Below are 12,383 nucleotides of genomic sequence, written 5' to 3'. Positions count from 1 at the left end.
AATCAAAAGAAATAAAAATTACTAACAAAACAAATATTAAAAAATAAAGAATGAAAATACGAAATAAAAGAATAAAAAGCAAGAATAAAAATAACTAAATAGCAACAAAATAAAATTATAAATTAAAAAAATGGGCATAAAATAAAATTAAAAACGATAACATTAAAAAACAAGCAGCCAATGCGGGCGCAGAAAGGCTTTCGCCTGGAGTGCCCCCTGAATTTTTTGTATGATCACCTAACCCTTGTCTGGAAATTGTGGTTTTATTGCGAATAACCATTTGGAACTGAGATTGTTGAGTGCCCTGCTGTGACGTGTGTTCGTACAGGAGAGCAAGTAGATGTGTGTAGGGGCTTGCATACGTTCGGTAAGAACACCAGAGACAGAAGTATCCATCACTTCGCGTGCCTCAGCAACAGAGACTGCCTGAAGCGAGAGCCAGCTAAAAAGGGAAAGCATGGAAATAACTGCCTAAAATGGCCACCCATGGTAGACTACGCGAGATACTGCGCCGTCTCATTCATCACAGCTTTTGCTGAGAGGGGGGATCCAACAATCCGGACTTAGTGAGCATGGCAAGGAAGAAGACCAAAATATAACTGAGACGCAAATTCGACTGCCTAATAAATATAAGGGCTGTACAAATTAATAGAGCATCCGTCACGATACTCATGTTACTTGCCTGGAAACAACAGGAGCACGAATTACGCGATGAAAGAGATACAATGAGCCAATAAAAGTGAGAATGCCCTGTAGAGCTGTGATTAATAAGTGCCTACTCAGGCCTTCACCTACTGACAGCTTAGCCTTGTTCTAGTTTGTTTCGGTTGTTGCTGCCGTTTGCACCTGCTGTCTCTTGGCACAGTAGTTGTTATTGTTGTCCTCAAGGAGATAATGGAGCGTACCCACTGCGAAGGATTGGCCATGACACAGGCGGCGACTAACATGCGCTTAAAAACTTTAAAAAATAATAAGAAATCCAAATAAAATTAGGAGCCCAGATTTGTTGTTTCAAGTTAAAAAAATCTCATACTGCGATATCGGTGACTGAAAATGGGAGCGGGGCTAACCGAGCCGTGCTTAGGAAGCTGTGGAGAATTTTGAGATGTATGTTCAACACCAGTAGCCAGAAGATGGAATTCAGAAAAAAATTAGAGTGGCAGTCATTCTGTGTCTGAAAGGGAAGTTTGAATGGCGGAGAGCACGTTCCTGTTGCTGCCGCCAAGGGTGGAAGCACCAAGAGACAGAAGAGCCCCAGCAGGCACACTTAGACCAAGCTGTCGTAACGAGTGCTTTAGCGGGCGCCTCCTTAATGAGGAGAAGCGGCGGCAGGTCAACAGGAAATGATCTATCGTTTAGGGTTCCGCGCAGGGCGGGAACAATGGGGAGGCCGCCTGACCAGACCTGTGTTGATAGAAGTTTAATTGAGGCACCCGACAACGCAGACGCCTGTAAGAAACCTCAAGCTTGCACGGTCGCTATCCTTTAGTGCACCACAAGTAGAGAAGTCCCTGGAAGTCGGGAGAGCAGGTAAATACTGTGGCTGCAGATTCCTTCAGTAGCAGACACCTGCGAAACCTGGCCGCTGTAATATATGGGCAGTGCGAAAGGAGAGATATGACGGGGACTTGAAGAGATGCTTTCGCCAGGGTATCCGCAAATTAACTGAAATGAATTCATCGGTGCCCAGGCACTCAAACCGACCGTAATAAACACACGAGGGGTGGGACCAAGCATATGAGTAAGCGGAGTGCCTGTGATCCTGTAGAAGCGGTGAGAAAGGAAGAAATGAATAATGAATCCGTTGTAATTATGACACAAGACAAAGAGCTGTCTAACGTGCGCAAAGCCTGGACTACTGCTAAAATTTTGAAAATAAATATGGGCGAAGACCGGAAGGCGGAGTGAAAAGGACCAATCGGGAGTGACAGAGAGAGAAATACCCACACCGGCCTTTTCACACTGAGAGGCGTCTGTCGAAATGAGATTATGAGAGTGAAATCACAATAGGAAATCTTGTAGTAAGCTGTTCAGCAAATGAAAAGGATTAAATTTTGCATGGTTTGTACACATGTCATCAAGGACAATCTGAATAGACGCAGAATTGGCGCACACTGGATGGATGTTCGGAATGAGGACGCTTAAAGGGTCAAGGACAGATTGCAGAGTACAAATCTGTGATAGCTCGCAAATACGAACGCGATCTATCACGAAGGCAGTGACATGTGTGGTGTGAGCAGTTTTCTGTGAAGTCGTCGAATCCATCTCTCTGGCGAACTTTCCATGCAATGGAACACGGTCACCGTCGCTCCGATGCAGCTAGCAGCGCATGCTTCGCAGCTAACTTGTCTCCGGATGATTTTGCCAGAGAAGCTGCACTGAAATTCTTTCCAAAATTGAATTGAATTGAATTGAATTTATTTCTCCAGAACAACTGGAAGGATTTCCAGGCAAAAAGCTGCTTTTGCAACTTGACTGGGCCCGGAAAACCTTTACATAGCAGTGGCTTCGACATACCAGCTGATGGAAATGAACATAAGAAAGATACAACAAAGGAGAACAAATATACACACTATCAAATACAAACAATGAATACACTTTTACATGCAATTGCATGGTTAAAACTGCAACTTCTAGGCTCATCTAGTGCAAAAATAATACGTAATTAAGAAATGCACATGTAATAGAATCTCGAAGACGCACTTAATGTTCACTTATAAACATTTTGAACCTATATACACACATGAAAAGCAGAATACACACATCAAATTGTATGAAATAATCGAAATATTAGAGAAATGCACAAAATTCACAAAATTTTGATGTGTTGATGTGATGTGATGTGTTGCCCCCAAAATATGTGATGTGTTGCCCCCCTCAGCTAACCAGTCTAACTTGGCAGGGATTCCTGCTCACGTAGATACACTGCCATCTGCACCAGATGCCGAGGGTATTGCGTCTCCTTTTACCATGCCTGAGTTGCTTGCAGCAATAGATGAGGCTAAACTAAAGACATCGCCCGGTCCGGATGCCATTCCATATGAGGTGTACAAGAACATGAGTTGTGCTGTCCTCCCTCAACATCTCGACACCATTAACACAGTATGGCTAAACGACTCTGTGCCTGAGACCTTGAAATTGGCCACTGTGATCCCAATTCCAAAAGCCGGGAAGCCACCGACGGATCTTGGCAACTTCACGCCTATTTCTCTAACATCAACACTGTGCAAGCTGACAGAAAATGTTAGCCACACGACTGTCGTGGTGGCTGGAGCACCACGGTTTTGTACCACCCCGCCCAAATTGGCTTCCGTCCATTCATCGGCACCGAAGATGGTTTGGCTGTCTTGGCGTCGCAAGTTCTGTCATCAACTCGCAGCCACAGTGTACGTACCGTCCTCGCAATGGATGTCGAAAAGGTTTAAGATAACATAAGTCATGCTGCCATTTTGCATTCTATTGACATGCTGCATTTCCCTCTTCGAGTATGCTTTTTTATGAAATCCTTCCTTGAAGGCCGACGATTTGCCATACGCCTCAGTGGTGACTCCATAGGATCATTTCAATCTTTTCGCGGTGTACCCCAAGGCTCGGTGCTGTCACCAACACTGTTCAATATTGCCTTCATTCCTCTTGCATGGCGCTTACATGATGTCCCTGACGTTAAGTTCTTACTGTACGCTGATGATATCACGGTATGGAGCACTCACCATGACCTGCTAACCCAAGCGGCGGCCCTACAGTCAGCCTTAGAAATTACCGCCAATTACGCTATGTCTGTCGGCCTACAGCTTTCAGTGAGCAAAACTACGTTCGTGTCAGTGGCCAACCGCTGGGAACGCCGTAATCTTGCTGCCACGCCAATCCGTCTTCAACTATCTGGAACCCCAGTTCAAGAATCTTCGACATTGAAAATTCTGGGTTGGTCGATACATCAATCCGGAACGGGTACTGCCTGGCTTTTTCAGGCAGTACCCGTTCAAGCAGGCGTTGCAGAATTTGGGCCTAATCAGACGTATTGCTCCCAAAACCGGCGGCGCTCGCTCCCATGGCGCACGACATTTGGTGAAAGCGGTTTTGCAACCGCGTCTCATTAACCAAGCACAGTTCCAACACTTAACCAGAGCTCAGTGGGATCGTCTGGAAGCCGTCAATCGAGAGGCAATGAGAGTTATCACTTGCCTTCCAGGCATCACGCCGATCGTGGCACTTCAAGAAAATGCTCAGTTAAATACCCTTGACGAGCTTGTGCAGCAGCGCCGTGATGCTCGTAGCCTTAAGGCCACCCTTTCGCATTCACCGCGAGCACTCCGGACCTTTGCTTCATCACACATCATACTGCCGCCGCCACCGTCAGTTCTTCCTCCATGGGACTTTGTGCAGTTGAGCAACAACAAACCTACCGATCTACGTCGCCCAACCTCACCTTATGCGGCATCGTCCCTTCGCGAGCGAATCGCGGAACAAGACAGCCACCTACCCCACGGCTCAATTATTGTATATGTTGATGCCAGTATCGAGGGCTGTGTAACGACAACTGCGCTTCACTGTCCCTGCCAGCCTGCACTTAACAAGTCGGCCAGGCTTCGATTCGAGGAACCCCCTACTTCCTTCTGTGCTGAGCTGCTTGCTATACAAGATGCGCTTCGCTCTGTAGTCGCAGTTACTTTGCTCCCTACAGCTCACATTATCATCCGTACTGACGCCCTTCAAGCAATTCGTCTACTCCGACGCGTCAGCCGTAGCCCAGAAATGTGCCAGAATATACATCGCCTGGTGGCTCGCATCCCGCAAGCCATTCGAATTGAGTGGGTCCCACGTGACCTACTCAGTTCACAAAGATCTGCAGATTCTGCAACCCGCTTGCCAACCCTACCCACGTCAATGCCTCAATTCCTCACTATGGATGATGCTACCCTCCTACTCACAAGAAAGGAACGCCTCCGGCGCCGCACACGTGCTCTCGTCCCTCCGTGTGCGATAACCCTCCCCCGCTGTCTTACCCGTGCAGAGGAGGTTGTGCTCCGGAGGATCCGGGTCGGAGTTGCCCTCACTCCTGCCGTTACTCGGACGTGGCCTCAATTTCGCCACTTGTATCCCCGCCCCAAAATGTCCAGTCCGCAACTCACATGACACTGAGGCTGACATTCACCACTTGTTGCGGGTATTGCCCGGCACTGAAGCCAACTAGAATTCGTCACCTGGCAGCAGCGGGTCTCCACCCAGACAACCCGTCCTCATACATTGATTGGACGTAGGGGCCACATCACCGCTCCCTCCTTGCCTTTATTAGATCGGCACATCTTTCCTGTTTTATTTAACACCCACCCACTCTTTTCTTTACTTTCTTTTCTCTTTTCTTTCTAACCCCTTTATGCCCAGAGGCAATAAACAACGCTATCAAAAAAATCTGACGTATGGAACCGAGGCCAGTTTTTGTTGTTTTTGAATATCATTTTCTTCGTTTTCTTCTATCGCAATTTTTCCCCTTCTTCAGTCAGCTGCATTGGGTAGCAAAACGTAACTTTCTGCCTGCCCCTGCTAAGCTTGCCTTCTCTTGGATTCCACTCCTTTAACCTTAAGGACCAGCGGTTATCTTGCTTTCGCATTACATGCCCTGCCCAAGTCTATTTCTTCCTCTAGATTTCTACTAAGATGCTATTAAACCACGTTTGTTAGCTCAACCACTTCGCCTGCTTCCGGTCTCAACGTTACACTTATATTTTTTTATTTCCGTAGCTCGCAGCGTTGTGCTTTACTTAAATTGAGCCCTTTACGTGAGCCTCCACGTTTGTGCCCCGTAGGCGAGTACCGGTGAGATATGGCGGTTGTAGAAATTTTTTAAAGGATATTGGTTTACTGCCGTTCATAGTAGGAGAGAACCTCCCAAAACCTCTTCACCCTACTTTTTATTCTATTTAGTTAATTCACTCTCGTAATCCGGATCTGTGGTCACTAACTGCCCTAAGTACAGTTATTCCCTTACACTTCAAGCACCTCACTACAATTGGGAACTGCTGTTTCATTCCACGACTGCTGAACATGGCTTTGGTTTTCTGCATGTTAATTTTTAGATCCACTGTTCTGCTCTGAAAGTCTAACGCATTGATTATGGTTTGCAGTTCGTATCCTGAGCGACTTAGAGAAGCAGTGATATCAGTGAATCGCAGATTACTTCTGTATTCTCCATTAACTCTTCCCCCACATTCCCCAATCAAGGCCTCGGAATACCTCCCGTAAACAGGCGGTGAACAGCACTGGCGAGATCGTGTCTCCCTGCCGGACGCCCCTCCTTATTCAAATTTTTTTTGCTGTCTTTATGGAGGACTATAGTAGCTGTGCAGATGGTATAGATATCTTCCACTGCTCTCATAAAAGGCTCTTCTACACGCTGAGTTCGCGATGTCAGCATGATTGATGAGGATTCCACCGAGTCAAATGCTTTCTGGCAATCAATGAAGGCTATATATAAGGGTTTGTTTTTATTGCGCTCAAATTTATATTGCCCGAATAACAGCGTGAATAAGGTTTACTTAAAGGTATCGTTTACGAATGCCCACTTGATCATTTGGATGCGGAAGTCGAAGGCCGTTGTGGCTCTATTAGCGGTTATCCTACTAAATAAATACCTTAAAAGCAACGGGCAGTAAGCTGATCGGTTTGTATTCTTAATATAACTATAGCGAAAGCTGGCTGCACTACAATTCATTCACCATAGAGAGGCACAGAAATCTCGCGAAGACTAAGCTTTTTACTTGGCTTGAATATCACGTGGCATGAAACGTGGATTTGTCTTCAGGAATACGAGTCTTCGCGAGGAAAACCTCGCAGAAGTGCTGTGCAAGTTTGTATTACAGCCTAACACCAAACCTTTAATGGCGTAAAGTTTACTGAAGTGAAAAACACAGCCCTGAAATAATTTAATCTGCGCATTCAAAAGAGCTTCGCGGCGAAAGTACCAATTTCGAGGTACAATCCACGTTTTCTGCCCAAGACTAGCGAGGCCAAACGTGAAACATTTTCTTGCCAGAATTCCCGCGGGCATGAAGTGCTCTTGAAGAAGCTCGCATAGATGGTGGGGCCAGCTTTCGCTATAGATAATGTTTAGGAAGTCTACGGCTTCAGCATTCCGCAATACCTCATATGTAACTGAAATCGATGTTACCAGAAGAAGGAACGTCTGGGATGATTTGGTGACTGCGGACAACTTTCAGCAAACAGATTATGGAAGGGGGGATTTGACGCAATATTCGCTGACAAAATTTAAATGCTCGTGATAAGACCCTGCAATAGCGTAGTCACGTGCTACCATTCTACAGGGACTACTTGTCGACCAAGTAGAGAAAAATGGACGTCATCCCCCCCCCCCATCCTAAAAAAAACATTACAGCGGACAGCGACGGCCAATGCATGCGTTTTATATCGAAGTCTGCGCCTAAACCTGCCAACGGTAGTTGAAAGGAGAGTCATGAAAGTAGCGACGATTTTAAGGACATGGAATAGAAACCAATTGTGATGAGGATCATGATCTTGGCGTACTCACTGCGCTCTTGACGTGGTTAACAGGTTGACGAACTAGGGACATACAGCTGCAGTGTACGTGTAGCGAGTCCCCCTCGCAGACGAGGCACGAGCGCGAGCTCAGTCAGCAGCAAGCCACCAAATGGCTGCACAACGCTGTTTCCGTGGCGAAACCGCAACTGGAATACAGCGGACGTGTTTCACAGAAAACAGCTGCCAGTGAAACGTGTGCGTTGCTGCAGGATCAGTAACCTTTTTCTGGGGCCTGCAAAACCAGCAGAACCCAGGAGAATTTCATTGGAGCGGTGTAATAGCACCGGCGCCAGTCATACATGATATAGCCGTTATATGAAGCGCTAAAATGAATTCAGGACAGGAAAGTCACTGAGCTAATGGATGGAAATAAAAAAATGTACAAGCGACCACGCGAAGTGGTACGGTAAATCTCCTCTTGCTGTGTTGTACAGTCCCGGCCATAATATTACTGAGCAAGCTTCGGGGATTCGAATTCTCAACACACCTTATCTAACGCAAATTAGAAGGTACTTCTTACACTGGTTAGCACACGTCACTAGCGCGTTCACGTATGAACAGAAGACACACTCATATCTCCTCTACGGAACACGTGAGAAAAATTTCAAACGCCAAAGCATGGTCGCCTTTACATTGCTCGCCGTCTTATTGCGGTTTCGAATTTCATCTTTCGTTTTCACACACACACACACACACACACACACACACACACACACACACACACACACACACACACACACACACACACACACACACACACACACACACACACACACACACACACACACACACACACACACACACACACACACACACACACACACACACACACACACACACACACACACACACACACACACACACACACACACACACACACACACACACACACACACACACACACACACACACACACACACACACACACACACACACACACACACACACACACACACACACACACACACACACACACACACACACACACACACACACACACACACACACACACACACACACACACACACACACACACACACACACACACACACACACACACACACACACACACACACACACACACACACACACACACACACACACACACACACACACACACACACACACACACACACACACACACACACACACACACACACACACACACACACACACACACACACACACACACACACACACACACACACACACACACACACACACACACACACACACACACACACACACACACACACACACACACACACACACACACACACACACACACACACACACACACACACACACACACACACACACACACACACACACACACACACACACACACACACACACACACACACACACACACACACACACACACACACACACACACACACACACACACACACACACACACACACACACACACACACACACACACACACACACACACACACACACACACACACACACACACACACACACACACACACACACACACACACACACACACACACACACACACACACACACACACACACACACACACACACACACACACACACACACACACACACACACACACACACACACACACACACACACACACACACACACACACACACACACACACACACACACACACACACACACACACACACACACACACACACACACACACACACACACACACACACACACACACACACACACACACACACACACACACACGCACGCACGCACGCACGCACGCACACACACCGTCAGATACCCGCGCGCGCGTGCTCGAGCGCGCCATGGCTTTTTCACCTCTACTGTACTGTACTGTACTGGTGACGCACTAAAACAAACAATTGTTTGTAGACGATGAAACCGCATTTTCCTCACTGAGAGCATTAGAGGCTTTGATCAGGTCACATCGAGGTAGTAACAATTTTTGCTAGATACGCAATAAGAACCTGCGTGGAAAGGCTGACTCTGGTGTGCTCAATCGTTAGTGCTAGCTGTATTGCTCGCACTGCACAGTATATGTGTTAGGACTAAACAGACCGAGATGAAAACGTAGGGGAGGTATTCTGGGTGCTATTTGATGATATTCAAAAAGATACATATAAAAGTGGTCTCTGCGTAGTGTTCTTAAAGCAGAAAGGAATTCCCGTTCGTGGTTAGTAAAATTTAGATAGCTTTATTTTTGCTTGCTGTAGTATTGGTACCTGTCTGAATTCTAGATGCAACGTTTTTGAAAGTAGTATTTGCGCAATACTGCAGTGAAGGTGCAACTCACAAAGCTCGCGTCATGGCTGGGGTAAGAGAATATTCCACACAGACACTAAAAATGCCTATGGAAAGTGCTAAAGCGCCACGTAATTACAGAAAGATTCCTGCAAAGTTGAAACATTGGGTACGTTAAATGAAGGCCTAATATTCCTTGCAGATAACAAACGAATACATTTCAAATTATTTATTATTACAAGTCGCACATAGCATTTTAACGCTTCCTCCAACAAGAAACGTCGCTAGTCCAGTAGGCTTCTCAGAAATATCTCAAAAGTGTACTTTACCCTCAAGAATCCCTCCCTTTTCAGATGCTCTAGGTCTGCATAACTGCGAACAGCATGAACTAAAAATAATGCCAATTCACATAGTCCCATGGCACGCCGGTAGTATTTATGACGAAGGGAGCATCAAATGGTACGTAGCTATTACCAGCGCAGGGATCGGACCTGGTGGTGATGACGACCTCAGGTATAATGGCACATAGCCGCGGCGGGAAATTGGCCAGGGTGCATTGCTGATACAAACGCACTCGTTGGCAGGGACTGGAGTAATTGGACAATTTTGTGACCTAAACTCGAATTTGGAGCAAAAATGGAGGCAAAAAACAGAAAAGAAAAAAGCAATGAATAGTCGTTTTAGTAGAAGAATCTACCTGATCTAATTATATATTCGTGAATATAATCGCACACTGATTTCAAAGCATATCCCTTGGCGACACTGATTTCAAAGCATATCCCTTGGCGCTTGCCCCGAAGGAGAGGACAATCGGAATATATAGAGGCTTTTTCTCCCCACCTCCCCTATCACAATAATGGAAAATAAAGGCGTTAATATTATTTATTAATTCCCGAGAGACCGATGGGATCTCCAAGTAAATTCTACGGACAGAAGCGAACCGCCGGCAAAAGAGGAAAAAGTGATCTATGCACTCAATTTCGCCACAAGACTCACAGAGGTTGGCCGAAGATAACCCTGATCGACATCAATAAAAATTTCGTCGTGGTATTCTGTACCGCAGGAGGGTCATGAACACCTCACATTTCCTCGAACTGGACATGCGCACACTCCACGGAAATGCTAAGTGTTGAAAATCCGCTGCTAGCAAGGTGAGGCTCGTGGCTCAAGTAGTGGAGGCGCTTAAACCATTGGAAGCGTGCTGCAGTCAAGAAGACATTATTAGGGACGAAAGGGACCATAGGTTCACCAAGAGTGAACTTCGCTAAAAAAATCTGCCCTCTGATTAGAAGCAATGCCTCAGTGCCCAGGGGCCCAGTGAAAGCGTACTACTGCAATGTATGGTGGAATAAAGAATTGAAGGGAACCGCTCATAGGAATTTCCATCATTTTCCGAGTGCTGTCAAGACGGAAAGGCTATCTGAAAGTATAATAACCTGAGAGATACTGCACGCAATCCTTATTAAGGCCAACTCAATGGCCAGAAACTTAGCGACAAAAATAGGGGTTTAGTCAGGGGCCCGGAATGAAAAACTCCAATCAAGATCCATTGAATGAATGCCAATGGCTGCCTTTTCATTTTGCTGGAAGGCGTCTGTAAAATCGGCTTTATATTAAAGAAAATTCAGATACTTCTCAATAAGCCGATTCAATACAATGGCATGCAGATTCTTAACATTCCATGAGAGGGTGTCGTCAAAGACGACTACGGTGTCAGCCCGGCGGTGTTTAACTGGTACTGCAGAAGTTAATTACACAGAAATTTTTGACAGCGGGGAATTAGTGACCACAACCTGAGGAAGCTTATACCTAGTCCAAAAAGTACCAAAGAGTAGAGATGGGTTTGTTGTAAATAAAGGGTAAGCCAATCTAGGAACAGGCTCTAAGCAGCTTAAAAACGTCCGCACATTGATAAGCTATAACCGCAAATTTAGATCAATTATCCCCGCCTCCAAGTACGGCCCAGCACTTGCCACTGATTTAGGCACCTAAGCAAATGCTCAGGCTGTGCCGATGCATAAGAATCAGGTGTTCAAGCTTGCACCTTGGGCACCCAGAAAAGAGAACAGAGCCGAATTCAAGTATTGGTCGTACATAGGTCTTATAAAGAAATAGCAGAGTGACGCATTACAATTTTTTTTTTGCTGAACTTCGCCAGCCAGCCAAGTGCACGCTAACCTTTAAGTACAGTGCTCTAATTGGGAGCCGTCAGTCTAAGTTCCGGTCATATATCGTACCGAAGTATCTAATACAATCAACTTGCGGGATTAGGATGGAGTGATACGACAAAGACGTGTAAAGAGGGGATGCCTGTGGGAAAAGAAGGACTGCACACTTGTTTACATTTATAGTTAACATCAGACTGTCGAGCCAAACTTCCAGAACATTTAAATAATCTTGCAACAATTAATACAGGATATGAATATTTTTGGCAGAAGCGAAAAAGCAATATCATCCGCATACACATAGACTTTGACGACCGGATAAATAGGGATGCCACACATTAGTAGAATAAACAAAAGTGACGAAAGATTGGAGCTTTGTGGAACACTTCTAGAGTGGGCGTATATGCTAGAATTTAACGTACCTTTGAA

General features: G+C 45.9%; 1 protein-coding gene across 2 annotated transcripts in view; it reads right to left on the bottom strand.

The window, feature by feature from the left end:
* LOC144105583 (luciferin 4-monooxygenase-like) overlaps positions 1–7,754 on the bottom strand; it is a 39,727-nt gene extending 31,973 nt beyond the window's left edge. For both annotated transcript variants that reach the window (XM_077638702.1, XM_077638703.1), the window contains exon 1: positions 7,544–7,754. In XM_077638702.1, coding sequence (XP_077494828.1) covers positions 7,544–7,585 — 42 coding nt within the window. In that variant the 5' untranslated portion in view covers positions 7,586–7,754. The remainder of the gene's footprint in view (positions 1–7,543) is intronic.
* Between the last annotated feature and the right edge of the window lie 4,629 nt (positions 7,755–12,383).

The sequence above is a fragment of the Amblyomma americanum genome, chromosome 9 (genome assembly GCF_052857255.1).
Source record: "Amblyomma americanum isolate KBUSLIRL-KWMA chromosome 9, ASM5285725v1, whole genome shotgun sequence".
Lineage (NCBI taxonomy): Eukaryota > Metazoa > Arthropoda > Arachnida > Ixodida > Ixodidae > Amblyomma > Amblyomma americanum.
This window is presented reverse-complemented; position numbering and strand designations above follow the sequence as displayed.